General features: G+C 43.9%; 1 protein-coding gene across 2 annotated transcripts in view; it reads right to left on the bottom strand.

The window, feature by feature from the left end:
* Positions 1-16,307, bottom strand: part of iqgap2 (IQ motif containing GTPase activating protein 2) — an 86,253-nt gene that overhangs the window by 30,950 nt on the left and 38,996 nt on the right. For both annotated transcript variants that reach the window (XM_041901239.2, XM_041901240.2), the window contains exons 3-13: positions 13,582-13,738; positions 12,963-13,040; positions 11,961-12,037; positions 7,917-7,984; positions 6,959-7,072; positions 6,516-6,694; positions 5,737-5,824; positions 5,229-5,392; positions 4,905-4,992; positions 4,600-4,763; positions 4,206-4,366 (exon numbers count right to left, since the gene is read on the bottom strand). In XM_041901239.2, coding sequence (XP_041757173.2) covers positions 4,206-4,366; positions 4,600-4,763; positions 4,905-4,992; positions 5,229-5,392; positions 5,737-5,824; positions 6,516-6,694; positions 6,959-7,072; positions 7,917-7,984; positions 11,961-12,037; positions 12,963-13,040; positions 13,582-13,738 — 1,338 coding nt within the window. The remainder of the gene's footprint in view (positions 1-4,205; positions 4,367-4,599; positions 4,764-4,904; positions 4,993-5,228; positions 5,393-5,736; positions 5,825-6,515; positions 6,695-6,958; positions 7,073-7,916; positions 7,985-11,960; positions 12,038-12,962; positions 13,041-13,581; positions 13,739-16,307) is intronic.

Genomic DNA, 16,307 nt, shown 5'->3' with positions numbered 1-16,307 from the left:
AGCGTTGCTCAAACTCCCGTAACAGTCCATTTATTTTATCTTTGAACCGCTTCATGTCTGCCACATGTTGGGTCGCGCACAAATTTTTCAGACAGGGGAAGTGAGCTGCATCACCACCGGCAAGTTGCGTCTCCCACAATGACAGCTTCAACTTGAAAGAACGTATGCTGTCATAATACTGCGTGACAACTTTGTTGCGCCCTTGCAGCTGTTTGTTCAAGTTATTCAGGTGCTCTGTAACATCCACCATAAATGCAAGGTCCGGCATCCATTCTGCGGAATGAAATTCTAACACTGGTTTGCCCTTTTCTTCCATGAACTGTTCAATTTCTTCTCGTAAATCAAAGAAACGCCTCAGCGCAGCACCTCGGCTTAACCATCTTACCTCAGTGTGGTATGGCAGGCCATAGATGTGGTCTTTCTCTCTGAGAAGGCTGTCAAACTGACGGTGATTCAGGCTTCTGGATCGGATGAAATTAACAGTTTGGATGACCACCTTCATGACGTTATCCATCTTTAATGACTTGCAACACAAAGCCTCCTGGTGCAAAATACAGTGAAAAGTCAAAAAATCACGTCCTCCATTTGCAGATTGCACTTTCTCTCTGAACTTTGTCACAACGCCTGCTTTTTTCCCGATCATTGAGGGCGCACCATCTGTAGCCAGGCTGACAGCGCGGGACCAGTCCACTCCGACCCTGTCCAGCGCGCCGACGAGTGCGGTAAAAATATCAGCTGCTGTCGTTGTATCTGTCATCGGCACCAACTCCACGAACTCCTCGGTGACGGTCAATGTGTCATCAACTCCGCGGATGAAAAAATGGCCAGTTGTGCAACATCTGTAATGTCCGTGCTTTCATCAATTGACACCGAAAACGCAATAAATGACTTTACTTTTTGCTTCAACTGGCTGTCCAAATCCACTGAAAGATCGGAAATCCTGTCTGCAACTGTGTTTCTTGTCAGGCTGATATTAGCAAAAGCCTGCTGCTTTTCAGGGCACACAATCGCCGCTACCTTCATCATGCATGTTTTTACAAATTCACCCTCACTAAATGGTTTTGAAGCCACTGCGATTTCATTAGCAATGAGGTAGCTAGCTTTCACTGCAGCGTCACTGATGTCTCGGCTGTGAGTAAACACAGACTGCTGTTTCTTCAGACCCACCAACAGTTCATTCACCTTCTCTCATCTCCGCTGTCCTTGAAAGTTGTCATATTTGTCGGCATATTTGTCGGCGACGAAGGTTATATTCTTTCAGCACTGCAACATGCTCTGAACACACCAAACATACAGCTTTCCCATAGGATGACCATTTTTCTTGGAACACTCTGCACTCTGCGTCCACTTTTCTCTTTTTTGACAGAGACATATTGGGGCAATGAGGGTGCCAAAGCACATAATGTTAAAAGTAGAAGCCGTAATAAATATCGCGGGCAAAACAAAGTAGCTCATTGGCTGCACGTGCTTGACCTACTTGCTCTGCCCCGGTATAAACAGTTTGCTTGCTTAACGGGGCGGCAGGTAGCTTAGTGGTTAAGAGCGTTGTGCCAGTAATCGAAAGGTCGCTGGTTCTAATCCCCGAGCCGACTAGGTGAAAAATCTGCCGATGTGCCCTTGAGCAAGGCACTTAACCCTAATTGCTCATGTAAGTCGCTCTGGATAAGAGCGTCTGCTAAATGACGTAAATGTAATGTAAATGTAACACAATTGCTATTGCGCCATCCAGTGGACGCAATTGGAACAGCAGTTTATTTTATTGAAAAATTGCAGCGCATTTTTATACTTTACAATTGTTTTTAGTTTTTGTTTTTTTTAAATCATCTCGCGGGCCGGATTAAACCCGTTTGCGGACCTGATCCGGCCCGCGGGCCGTACGTTTGACACTCCTGGTCTATGTAAACCTCCGACTTCAACTGTATCTCGTAGTAGAACTGCATAAGTGTTGCTATGATCTGTGTAGTAATATTATTCGTATCTCAGAACCATTTGCTTTCTAGTTATAGCCTAGCTAACATTGAACCTGGTTGGTTAGCTACCTGCAGATTCATGCAGGGTAGTAACGTCATGAGTTGGGATTATGGTTAATTGTTTAGCTAGCTAGCTACAGTACCAGTCAAAAGTTTGGACACACCTAATCATTCCAAGGTTTTTCTTTATTTTTACTATTTTCTACATTGTAGAATAATAGTGAAGACATCAAAACGATGAAATAACACATATGGAATCATGTAGTAACCAAACAAGTGTTAAACAAATCAAAATATATTTTATATTTGAGATCTTCAACGTAGCCACCCTTTGCCTTGATGACAGCTTTGCAAACTCTTGGCATTCTCTCAACCAGCTTCATGAGGTAGTCGCCTGGAATGCATTTCAATTAACAGGTGTGCCTTCTTAAAAGTTCATTTGTGGAATTTCTTTCCTTCTTAATGTGTTTGGCCAATCAGTTGTGTTGTGACAAGGTAGGGGTGTTATACAGAAGATAGCCCTATTTGGTAAAAGACCAAGTCAATATTATGGCAAGAACAGCTCAAATAAGCAAAGAGAAATGACAGTCCATCATTACTTTAAGACATGAAGGTCAGTGAATCCGGAACATTTCTTAAAGTGCAGTCGCAAAAACCATCAAGCGCTATGATGAAACTGGCTCTCATTAGGACCGCCACAGGAATGGAAGACCCAGAGTTACCTCTGCTGCAGAGGATAAGTTCATTAGAGTTAACTGCACCTCAGATTGCAGCCCAAATAACTGCTTCAAAGTTCAAGTAACAGACACATCTCAACATCAACTGTTCAGAGGAGACTGTGTGAATCAGGCCTTCATGGTCGAATTGCTGCAAATAAACCATTACTAAAGGACACCACTAAGAAGAAGAGACTTGCTTGGGCCAAGAAACACAAGCAATGGACATTAGACTGGTGGAAATCTGTCCTTTGGTCTGATGAGTCCAAATGTGAGATTTTTGGTTCCAACCGCCGTGTCTTTGTGAGACGCAGAGTAGGTGAACAGATGATCTCTGCATGTGTGGTTCCCACAGTGAAGCATGGAGGAGGAGGTATGATGGTGCTTTGCTGGTGACACTGTCGGTGATTTATTTAGAATTCAAGGCACACTTAACCAGCATGGCTACCACAGCATTCTGCATTGATACGCCATCCCATCTGGTTTGCGCTAAGTGGGGCTATCATTTGTTTTTCAACAGGACAATGACCCAAAACACAGCTCCAGGCTGTGTAAGGGCTATTTGACCAAGGAGAGTGATAGAGTGCTGCATTAGATGACCTGGCCTCCACATTCACCCGACCTCAACACCTGTTGAATATGGCCGGTGTCAGTAAACGTTGGCAAAAAAGCGTAAATTGTTGCCAGCAGCACAGTTGCAGTCACCAACACTCTGGATAACATAAAAACAGCAAATGGTCAGAGTGAGCTGTTCTCTCATTTGTGTCTGGAAGTAACTAGCAAGCTAGCCAACATTAGCCAATTAGCTTGGGTGCTTGACTGCTGTTGTTAGGACAGAACGCTCGGATCAACCCTTAAAATGAGATGGGTGGGGCTAAAGCTTAAGAGGGTGTGAACGATGCTGAATGGGAGTAGACAAAGAAGAGGTCTCCAGTAGGTGTACCAAAACATTCAAAAGCCATTTTCTCAAAAGTGAGGTTACAAGTTTATCAACTTTCAAAGCAGAATTACTTTCCCATTGTTCCTCAACTGTAGTGTTGGCTACCTGTGCAGGTTGTGGTGTTGGCTACCTGTGCAGGTTGTGGTGTTGGCTACCTGTGCAGGTTGTGCTAGTTGTGGTGTTGGCTACCTGTGCAGGTTGTGGTGTTAGCTACCTGTGCAGGTTGTGATAGTTGTGGTGTTGGATACCTGTGCAGGTTGTGATAGTTGTGGTGTTAGCTACCTGTGCATGTTGTGATGGTTGTGGTGTTGGATACCTGTGCAGGTTGTGATAGTTGTGGTGTTGGCTACCTGTGCAGGTTGTGATAGTTGTGGTGTTGGCTACCTGTGCAGGTTGTGGTGTTAGCTACCTGTGCAGGTTGTGATAGTTGTGGTGTTGGATACCTGTGCAGGTTGTGATAGTTGTGGTGTTAGCTACCTGTGCATGTTGTGATGGTTGTGGTGTTGGATACCTGTGCAGGTTGGGATAGTTGTGGTGTTGGCTACCTGTGTAGGTTGAGATGGTTGTGGTGTAAGCTACCTGTGAAGGTTGTCCTGATCCATGTTGCTGAAGCCCAGAGGAGAGTCAGTCAGCTGTTCAGTGACAGCCTGGGGGTCCTTTGTGTCCAGGACCTCGTTGAGCACGGCCACCGCAGACAGCATCTCTACTGCCACACACAGCTCCTCATGCCCCAGTCCTGCCTACTCAATATAATCAGACAGAAGGCTCAGTGACCATATACGGCATACACACCTGGACAGACACACAACTGTCTGCACACCGGCCAACCAAGATAGGGAAATCTATTACTACTTTGTTGTGTCAATCAGCACCCGCTCACAACAATACAGCATTATATCATAGCTTAAAATAGGAAAGTGTAATTTGAACTCAAATGTGTGTGTGTTAGTGTGTGTATGCCTGCGTGCGTCACCTTTGCCCCCTGTATCTGCAGGCTGAATAGTTCGGTCTGGTAGAGGTTGGCAGCTGTCTGGTAGACAATAGGAAGCTGGGCCTCTGGGTTCATCAGCACCTCCACCGTCTCTGCTGCTACGCCATGACGAATGGCCGCGTTGATCAATGCAATGGCCTCCAGTTCTGAACAGGAAAACCATCATACTCATCAATCTTTTTATAATGCAGATTGCAAAGGATTAGCAACCTACAAATACCCAACAAACACATTTATTCTGATGTAATTCATATAAATTACTGGAATGGGAGGTGAGGGGTGCTTACTTCGTTTCTCTGCCTCAGCAAAGTCGTTACTGGAGCTGACCACCCTCTGAATCTCCTCCCTCTGCAGCATCACTGCACCTCCAGCATCCTGAGGTCCAAGGAGAAAGTGTTTGGGTGACAATTCAATAGAAAAATCCTGGTTCTGTAACACTAATGTAACTTTAATCAACGAATAAAGTCTGCCATCATACACTGTTGAAGGCAAAAACACATCTACACAGTGTGTTAGTATTCTCCTTTCTTTTGACAGGATACCTTCTATACCCGACACCTGTAAAACCTACTAGACATGCGTCCCCTACTTTGACCACTGGCCTTACTGACCCGAGCCTTGACTTGGCAGTAGGAGGTTAAGTGCTCCAGGTACCAGTGGGAGTTGGCCTCCTGGACCCCCAGCATCCCCAGAGCGGGCACCCTGAGCCCAGCCAGCAGAGCAGCCTCGTCCTGGGCAGAGATGGCCTGGTTCACCTGCCGCACCGCCACCTGGGCTGGAGAGACAGACAGGAGGGAGCAGGGGTTGGATGGAGACACTGGCCACATCCCAAATAAATTACCCCCCCCCGGCCACTACCTCTTGACCATGGGTGGAGGGCCGAGAGTCTGCGGATTTTCACTCCTCCCTTGTACTTGATTGATTAAGGTCATTGATTAGTTAGGAACTCCTCTCACCTGGTTGTCTAGGTCTTAAATTGGACACAAATTGAGAAAAAATAACAAAAAGCACATGGCCCTACAGGAATTGAGTTTGACACCCCTGCTCTAGACATTCTGAAGGCCTATCCTAGAGATGTTCAGAATAGAACTGAGGTCATAAGACAGGAACTGTTGTTACTGTTAACGAGGTCAATGCAGCTCTGGATCTCCTGCTGGGTCAGCAGCTCCTCATAAACATCTCTCTCCTCTGTGGCTACAGATGAGCGCTGAGCAGGGAGACAAGAGAAAAGCATTGTGTTAGACGGACTAAGGATAATGCGAGATTCTGGCAATCAAGCCGTTTTTCTACTTAACCAGAGTCAGATGATCTCATGGATACCATTTTTTTGCATGCTAGCTATATCGGTAGACTTCCAGTCATTGCTCTAATGCTAGTTACTTCCTTCACACTGCATGGAAAGACATAAAGATGTTATCCATGAGTTCATATCGCACTATCCCTTTACGTTTTTTAAAAATGTTGTGCATATTGAAACTAAATCTGTAATGCTAAAATTGTTGATCATCTGGCCATCATATTAACTTTAGATTTCATGACTTTGCTGAAAAAAATTGTAAATTAACAGAGTTAGTGAGGAGGATGGGAGGAGAGATGCCAGTTTGTGTGGGAAGACGAGTGTTGTAGTGGGAGTTCCGCTGACGCTGCAGCCACTGGAATGTCATGGCAAGTGTTTCAGGTGGTAGTCACTGCATACAAGACTCATATACTACCAATTCTCACTACCTCTCTGCCTGGTCTAAGAGGTTTCTGTTCAGAACAGGATCAAGTTGCTGATCCAAGGTCAGTTTAGAAAATTCTACCCGGAATCAGGGCCCATAGGTCTCTGTTCAAAAGCAGTGATCTTGAAAGGGAATAGGATGCCATTTGGGACACAACCTTGTCTGAGAGTTCCTCACCCTGCCTGAGGCCTGGTCCTCCTTGCTGGCCTTGGCCCGGCTCAGTGTAACCTGGTAGTCCTGGGCCAGCTCTTCCCCAGTGTTCCTCAGCATGGCGTTGGGGTTCTTCAAAGCCCCCATGGTCACTGACGCCTCACCCTTATCCACCGCCTCGTTGATGGCAAACACAGCAGCATGCACTGGGGACAGAGGCAAGAATAAGTCCCACTCAGCATCAAACATGTCTGTCTATCTATGTCTGTCTATCATACTTTTGTTGAAGCCCAGCACTAACACAACATATTCAACTAATCATCAAGGCCTGGATTAGCTCAAATCAGGTATTTTAATGCTGGGCTGGAACCAAACCCTGCACACCCTATGGGTCTATTCAGGAGCAGAATAGAAGACCAGTGGTCTCCAGAGGTAATCCAGTGGATGGAACAGTGTACTGTACTACTCACAGGCTGCCTCGTCCACTGAGAGCTCGTTGGCCAGGATGCCTCCTATCTTACTGAAGGTTGGCATCTGGATGCCGTACTTCTCCAGCTCACTCCGCATGTTACTGATCTCCTCCTCTGTGGGACAGACAGGAACACATTACAACAGGTCAGCCAAACTGGCACAGCAGGAAACCTCTATACCCTAGGAGCACAGGAGGTTGGTGGCACCTTAACTTGGGAGAACAGGCTCGTGGTAATGGCTGGAGCGGAATAGGTGCAATGGTCTCAAATACATCAAACACATGGTGTTTGATTCCATCCCATTTGCTCCATTCCGGCCATTATTATGAGCCGTTAGCAGCCTCCTGTGCCCAGGAGAGGGACTGCTCATTCACTAGCAACCTATATAACATCAAGACACACTGGAGATTGTAAAACAGAATGGTAAAGAGATGTTTGGTCCTTCACACTTCACTCATATCAACCACGGTACAATCATACTGATCTCCACAGTGCTTATTGAATTGAACACGCAGCTGGGTGTGAGTGATGACAATCTGTTTCAATAAAAACCAAACATGAGCACCAATTATGTGTCATTACCACCCACACGTGCAAGCCAAGCCAATTTAAATGAGTCTTCAGAAAAGCCCTGAGGCTCATGTTTTCCTTTAGTTTCAAAAAGGGAGGTAGTAATCACTAGAGCGGTTCCTCCTTCACTACAACGCTGTATGTTATGTTAGTGTTCATTCTGGAGCAGTTAGCTAAATGCAACATGCTCATTATACTATAATACCACTATACAGCAACATGTTCCTACAGGTTCAAGGACCCAGCCTCCAGTTCAAACCTGGCTGGTGCCAGGCAGGGAAGAACACCATGGGTTGACTTTAGAGTACAGGATGAACTCCAGCTATGGCTCTTATGATCCCTCTAACTATCATGATAGACTAGTAGAGGTGGTGTAGCCTGGTCTTACCTGTGAAGGCCACTTTCCCCAGCAGGTCCTGGATCTGTGGTGCAATGCCCAGTTTGAACAGGTATAAGCTGAGGGGGGGGGAGGTTATGTTACATTTAAATGACATTTTGGACATTCAGCAGAGCTAGTTCTATTCAGGTTATGCTTCAAGTATCCTGGAGAATATCTGCCTGGGGGTTTAGGGAAGGAAAGGTATGAAGCTCCAAACTTCAATGAATTAACTGATCTAGATTTAAATGGTTAGGAAGAAAGGGTAGCAAGCTGAAGCTAAGATGTGGCTATGTATATTCAATAACTCACAGAGGCAGGGGAAACATAATTTACAAACATCTATACATCTGCATCCATCTACACTTCTGCCGAGCTTGAATACTTTGGAAATGCATCCTTCCTCTTGCCTTGGGTTAGCAAGGAATCCATCATATTGTTGAAAGCATGTCAATCTGATCAGTGATGACTTCAAGGAAATGAGGAAGGAAGGATGAATCCCAAAATGAACTTGAAACAGCCATCTGCTCCAGACCGAACTAGGAGAGCATCGGCCAAATAAACTGCAATGTCCCCTTCTCCCCACAGGGAGGCATTGCGTGCTCAGAGAAAGCAGCTGCCAGAATCATGACATGCAAACTGCACTGTCCTGAGCCCAGTCAGCCTGAAACTAACCTAACGTAGCAGGCGTAGAAAGACACCTGAGCGGAGTTCCCATTTGAAATGGAAGTTCGGTTGAAAATACTGTATCCCTGAAAACCAGAAATATCCGCTTTCTGCCAACGCCACTAACTAAGGTTGGCCTGAAACAAACAGGTGGCTGGAAACTGCATCTTTTATCTGCCAGCAGGTTCCTGATAAGTTGGCATTCATTATATTGGGCTAGTGCCTGTAACTGTGTGTATGAGGAGGCTATGATAGTGCTATGCTAGCCTCTAAACTCTGAGTTTGTGTGTGTGTAAACAGGGACACAGGTCTCTTCCTTAGGGCTTAATACGTTGTTAACCATGACTGGCTGACTGGCTGGCTGGCTAACTCAGCCCTGCAGTGAGATAAACAGCTGATTGAGACTGAGGCTAATGATGGAGACTTTATTAGATCATCCTGCTGACTTGGCCGATAAGGCAGGTAGGAAAGACAAGGAACAACAACATCCTCCTTCCTTTCCCTCCACACAAACACACACTCCCCCTCTCTTCACACACACGCATACACAAAATGTGACACCATCACCAACATACACACGGGTACCCATGCATGCCCAACCAATCCCATCAGATCCAGAGTGAATATTTATGTTCAGTTTCCATTCTATTGTGGTGCCTTTCAATTTTTCCACTGTATTGAATTCTCAACAAAGACAAAAGACCCACTAGCCCAGTGTGTCTACTTCTCCTCAGAGCTAGTGTATTCCCTGGCTCCCAGTGGGGGTTAGACCGGCCTGCCAGGAAGGAAGATCACGTGTGTGTGTGTGTGTGTGTGTGTGTGTGTGTGTGTGTGTGCGCACAGGCAGGGAAGGAAGCTGATCCTCATGGGCCCTGACCAAAAACAAGCCAACTAGCTAACACATTCACTCCAATTCTCTGTCACATTCAGATGCATATACGAGCCACCCTTTTCTGTACACATGACAGTGTACATGACATAGCTGTATACATGACAGTCAGTGTGGGCACAGAAAGCAGAGCCCGGTTAAAGAAAACTGTCAGTACAAAACCACCTACTAATAGTGACACCATTGACATCACACAATGACAAAATGTCACTACAGAGCTGTTACTTTCTACTACTACCACCACCACACTATGACAGCAGACTGGAGACTGCGGTGGTCTCAAATGGCACCCTATATAGTGCACTATTTCAGACCAGGGCCCTATGGGCCCTGATCAAAAGTAGTGCACTAAATAGGGAAAAGGTTTCCATTTGGGATGCACCCTGAGTGTAGGCTTGCCTGTTTATTTTCTGAAGATGTTAACAGGGTGTGTCTACCACAGTATGCAGGGATATCAGTTATTCAGTGTTCAAAAGCACGGGACAGACAGCCGTTAGTTACAGTACATTGCTGGACCTTAGCCCTCTGTCAAGCCTGTGTGATGTTTATGATCGCACAGTCAATAATCAGGACATGAATCAATCATGACCTTCAACACACTTTTATACCATGAATTAAGTTTTTCAACAGTTATGCCTCTTAGTATAATAATCCAAGGCCAGTGAGTGTCAAACAGGTGTGAACCTGCAATAACAACATTATGTTGCCATAACAACATTACGTTATATAACATTATGCTATATAATGTGTGTGTGATGCATATAGAGAAGAAATCTGGAGGACGTGGAGTTAAATCCCTCTGATCAGGATGACCATTTCCAGTTCCTCTTTTATATAATCAAATCAAATTGTATTGGTCACATACACGTGTTTAGCAGATGTTATTGCGGGTGTAGCGAAATGCTTGTGCTTCTAGCTCCGACAGTGCAGTAATATCTAACAAGTAATATTCACTTGTTCTCTTTGCAAGTTAGGATTGCACATGAAAAGAAATTAGGCTTCAGATAAAGATGGCACTAGGCCTATTAATTAAAAAACTAAAAAGCTGAGTGAGAGACATGCCCTTCTACCCCAGCTTCCAAAACAACATCAGGCTTTCCTTCTAGAGCCTAATGATATCATGTGTGAGAATGACATCATTGCCATCACTTGTAGACCTGGACAATATTATCAAAGGAGACACTAAATGGCTTGAGACAGCCTAGGCCTATATATTGAAACTGTCTGTAGACAGGAAATTACTCAATGTGTACAGGAAGTCACCTCATCAGTTCCGAGGGTGTATCTAGCGTTGCACACGCATATCCATGCTAACATACAAAAACAACAGTACGTGTGTGAAATGACTGCATATTGCCACACCTTTGTTACTAAAATGTTGAAGATGGCACGTTTTAACCACAAACTGAAACCAAAAGCACCACAGCCTAGAATAGTTTCAGGTCAAGTTTTACAATTTTCATCCAGCCTTTTTCACGTCTCTTGGTTCACACAATCTTTTTCAAATGATCCTGAAGTCCCCTATAGACAGTGATATCATGTGATCTGCTTTTAGGACTCTTCAAACCTCAGAAGATGAGATAAAAACGTACAGTGCATTCGGAAAGTATTCAGACCCCTTGACTTTTTCCAAATTTTGTTACGTTACAGCCTTATTCTAATTATTTTTATTTTTTAATTATGTTCCTCATTAATCTACACACAATACCCCATAATGACAAAGCAAAAACACGTTTTTAGAAATGTTTGCAAATAAAAATAAAAACAAATACCACTTTTACATAAGTATTCAGACCCTTTACTCAGTACTTTGTTGAAGCACCAGATTACAGCCTCGAGTCTTTTGCGTATGACACTACAAGCTTGGCACACCTGTATTTGGGTAGTTTCTCCCATTCTTCTCTGTAGATCTTCTCAAGCTCTGTCAGGTTGGTTGGGGAGCGTCGCTACACAGCTATTTTCAGGTCTCTCCAGAGATGTTAGATCGGGTTCAAGTCTGGGCTCTGACTGGGCCACTCAAGGACATTCAGAGACTTGTCCCGAAGCAACTCTTGCGTTGTCTTGGCTGGGTGCTTAGGGTCATTGTCCTGTTGGAAGGTGAACCTTCGCCCCAGTCGGAGGTCCTGAGCGCTCTGGAGCATGTTTTCATCAAGGATCTCTTTGTAATTTTTGTAAATAAGATATTTCTAAAACCTGTTTCACTGTCATTATGGGGTATTGTGTGTAGATTGATGAGGAATTTTTATTTATTTAATCAATTTTAGAATAAGGCTGTAACGTAACAAAATGTGGAAAAAGTCAAGGGGTCTGAATACTTTCTGAATGCACTGTAGATCGCCACAATATAAAGTGCAGTCAAGAAACAGAAACAAGAAATAGACTATTGTGTGGTAGATACAAAGAGTAAGACACATGATGTAAGCAGTAAGCCTAAAGGGGGAGAGGGGGGGGATGGTCAGTCAGAGACAAAAAACACCTTGTGTTGGAATTCTCTGTCTTACCTTAATGCGTGTATGCAGTACACTACCTTGGGCATGTTTTTGCGATCGTACACATCTGTCGTTTCGGGATAGAATATCTGAAAGTAGAAACCATAGGAGGCATTAGTCATGGATCTTTCATTAGTGTCTTCTGATACCTTGTTTAGTGCAGCAGCCAAGGAGGCATAGTGAGCACACTACATCTTTCAGGCTGTCAGTTTCATTTTCAAGCTGTGGCAGTCTGACACGATTCCTCTGTTTCCTCCTGGCCACTGCCACACACCTTTAGTTGGTGTAATACTTGCCTTTGGGTGTATTACAGTGTGTGCTTCCTTTCTCACTATACATTCAGTACATCTGGCTGCTGTGTATGTGCATGTGTTTTCTCAAAAGGGAACAGCACTGCTGAACAACAGTGAAGGGAACAACAGTGAAGCAACCTATTCCCCTGCCCTGATCATTCTTGTGAATTAAAATGATTAGAGAAACATTTTAATCCATCAATAATGACAAGAGCCCATAATAACCATATGAATAAACAATGTCTCATATTCATTAGTTGTCTGTCTACTCCTAAAGATTCTGCTTCCCCCAAAACAGAGGAATTGATCATCAAACAAGTATCTCCAGAGCGGTTCCAGTGTTACCATCACATGGCATGACAATAAGGTGTTAGCATTCTCCATATCATCTCCAGAGGAAACACCTTTTGTCCCTACTCATAAAAGATACATTGGTGCTGATAACACTATTAGTGGTAGCAATAGTAGTACAGCCACCATAGCTACACCCTCCTAGCGTGGGTCTCAGGCCTCTCATAAGAAAGCAGTAGAGTTGCGTGCTTTATTTACCTGGCCCAGTGAAAGTCTCATAAAGGTGTATGTGTATGTGTGTGTGTCATTTGACTTAGTAAACTCTGTCATAAAACAGGCAAATCAACCTTGTGATATCACCAGTTACTACCAGGTTATGATACTGTATGCCACTGGTAGGAGGGACTTGGGCAGTGTGTGTTAGTCTTACCTTGGGCAGCCCTACAGATTCCATGGCCCGTAGCCACTGCACCGTGTTGTCTGTGTGTCTGAAGTGAAGTCCTGTGTGCTGGAGACAAAATCAGACAAAAGAGAAACATTAGATACCAGCAACGGAGTCTGTTGTGTATATCACAAATAGCATGTTTTTGGTTGGAAACGCACGCGCACGAAAAGATGAGGGAGAGTGTGTGAGTGTGTTGTGTCAGCACAGCTGCTGGCTGTAGGGGGGGTTGCTATCTCTCTGTCCCATGGGAGATGGTTGACAGGAAGTGGAAATGTCTGCGATGGATCTGGGATTAGACACTTCCTGTCTTACTCCATGGAGGTGGGGGGGGGGGGGACTAGATAGAGGGGAGTAGGTATGGGGGAGAGGGGAGGAACTAGATAGAGGGTAGGAGGTGTGGGGGAGCGGGGAGGAACTAGATGAGACGAGGTGTGGGGCAAGAGAGGAGCTAGATAGAGGGGAGGAGGTGTGGGGAGAGGGTAGGAACTAGATGGCGCCCACTGCTGCCCAGATTTGTGGACCTGTGTGTGTGTGACAGTTTTATTCAGTATCCTAGTAATCTCTGAAGTGTAAGAGTATCCCATGGTATGAGGACAAAGGTCACCTTGTAGCGGGCCTGGTCCCTGTCGTAGATCTTCTTCTCAGACACCATCTTGGGGGCGAAGAACTTGGCCAGTTTTCCAAGGTAGACTCCGTTCCTCAGACCTTCCTCTAGCTCTGTGGTGGGGGGCAGCTCCTCCTCTACGCACGCCTCCATCCACCTGGGGATACGCACAAACACTGATCTCAGAACAGAATGGCAACCATGGAAATAAAAATAATACTTCCTGCTTTGCTCCTTTGGGGGCACTCATAATGGCTGCCAGTCCAACCATTATGGCATAATTGACCTGGGGATGCCCGTTCTACTAATTCTATGACGGCATCATCTGTTCAGTCATTTATATGGAGACGATTGGAACAAAAACTGAGGGATCCCACAACAAAATGGCCACATCTCTCGAGTCATTCATATGGAGCAATAGGGAAGAGACACTGATATCACAACAGAATAATACTGTTATTTTTCTAGAAACACGGGCCTAAGAACGGCATAGGTTCATTTAACTATCACAGCTTTGAGGAGCTTATGGATAAGGTCATTTCCATGTAAAAGGACCCATGAGCACCAACATGTGAAGTTCATAGGTGCATATCAAATTGGGTGTCAAATGAAGGCTAAGAATCTATATTTTTGGGAAATGAAAGCAAAGATACATTTTCCATCCTAAAAATAAGGCCCAAGTAATGGCTTTGATTTCTGGTCAAACATATGGAAAAGAGGACTTAGAAAACATCTACTAGAAAAAGCCTTAAAAGGAATTAGACATTTACAAAACACACTAATATCAACACTTATATTTAGTTTTGGATCAATTATTTCTGTAAGTTTAAGAATCATTGCCTTGTGCCTTGTAATTCCGTTACCAAAAACCCACACACAGGCCTACCAATTAGTTTGTGTTTTTACTGATATAAATGATTATAACTCATAATTCTGTTTCCAAATTGGAATTAATGCGATTTAATTGGCTACAATAGGAAATCATTGTAGTCACAAAACACAGTTGGTCACCTGCTACTGTCCTCCCTTCCACTGGCATACTGTTGTTCAGCTCATAACTGTTTTCTTTCTCTTTCTGTCATCTGGTGGTAAAAGCAAGAGTGTAAAAACACTCTCCCTCGCTCTCTGACTCTGCCTCGCTCTACTCTATCTCTCCAGTTAATGTTACCTCTCCCGGCTCTTAATGACACCTACCCATGAGCCCCCTCTCTTTTCATTTAGTGTAAACCAGCATCTGCACTCACTGAACACCGACAGACACCGGACGTTCATGGACGTTGAAAAGTAGTTGAAGGTCGGTCAGTCCGCACTGGCCTTGATTTCAATGTCCATAGACGTTGTTTTTGGGCCGGTCCGGAAAGGCCTTGATTTGGCCCAAACATAGACATCCATGATCTGACATCTGAACCAGTCATAGATGTCCATGTTTCACAGGTTTAGACAGCACATTACAGCACAGTGAAGCACAGCACAGTAGAGTACAGTAAAGAAAAGTAGAGTACAGTTCAGTACAGTAGGCCTATAGTAGAGTGCAGTACAGTACAGCACACTAGAGTAGAGTACAGTATAATGTACTCTACCGTACAGTACTGTACTCTACTGTGATGTACTGTACTCTACTGTCCTGTGAAGTCCAAACTTGTGAAACATAGACGTCCATGATTGGGTCAGTTTTGGTCTTGTTTAGGGGCGAAGCTCATTAGAATAATAGCCAGTGTGTAGAATAATACTCGTATAGTGCATTCGGAAAGTATTCAGACCCCTTGACTATATCCACATTTTACGTTATAGCCTTATTCTAAAATAGATTAAATTGGGTTTTTTCCTCATTAATCTACACACAATACCCCAGAATGACAAAGCAAAAACAGGTTTGTAGAAATTTGTGCAAATGTATATAAAAAAACTGAAATATCACATTTACATAAGTATTCAGATCCTTTACGCAGTACTTTGTTGAAGCACCTTTGGCAGCGATTACAGCCTCGAGTCTACTTGGGTATGACGCTACAAGTTTGGCACACCTGTTTTTGGGGAGTTTCTCCCATTCTTCTCTGCAGATCCTCTCAAGCTCTGTCAGGTTGGATGGGGAGCAAAGGGTGGCTATTTGAAGAATCTCAAATATAAAATATATTTTGATTTGTTTAACACTTTTTAGGTTACTACATGATTCCATATGTGTTATTTCATAGCTTTGATGTTTTCACTATTATTCTACAATGTAGAAAATAGTAAAAATAAAGAAAAACCCTGGAATGAGTAGGTGTTCTAAAACTTTTGACCAGTAGTGTATATAAAAATAGCCACTCTTTAAATTGATGACAGCTTTGCACAGTCTTGGCATTCTCTCAACCAGCTTCATAAGTTAATTTTTTTATTTTTTATTGAGATGGTTTGGGATGACCGCAGAGTGAAGGAAAAGCAGCCAACAAGTGCTCAGCATATGTGGGAACTCATTGAAGACTGTTGGAAAAGCATTCGAGGTGAAGCTGGTTGAGAGAATGCCAAGAGTGTGCAAAGCTGTCATCAAGGCAAAGGGTGGCTATTTGAAGAATGTCAAATATAAACATATATTTTTATTTATTTAACACTTTTTTGGTTACTACATGACTCCATGTGTTATTTCATAGTTTTGATGTCTTCACTATTATTATACAATGTAAAAAATAGTAAAAATAAAGAAAAACCCTTGAATGAGTAGGTGTGTCCAAAACTTTGACTGGTAG

Source organism: Coregonus clupeaformis, chromosome 16, assembly GCF_020615455.1.
Source record: "Coregonus clupeaformis isolate EN_2021a chromosome 16, ASM2061545v1, whole genome shotgun sequence".
Lineage (NCBI taxonomy): Eukaryota > Metazoa > Chordata > Actinopteri > Salmoniformes > Salmonidae > Coregonus > Coregonus clupeaformis.
This window is presented reverse-complemented; position numbering and strand designations above follow the sequence as displayed.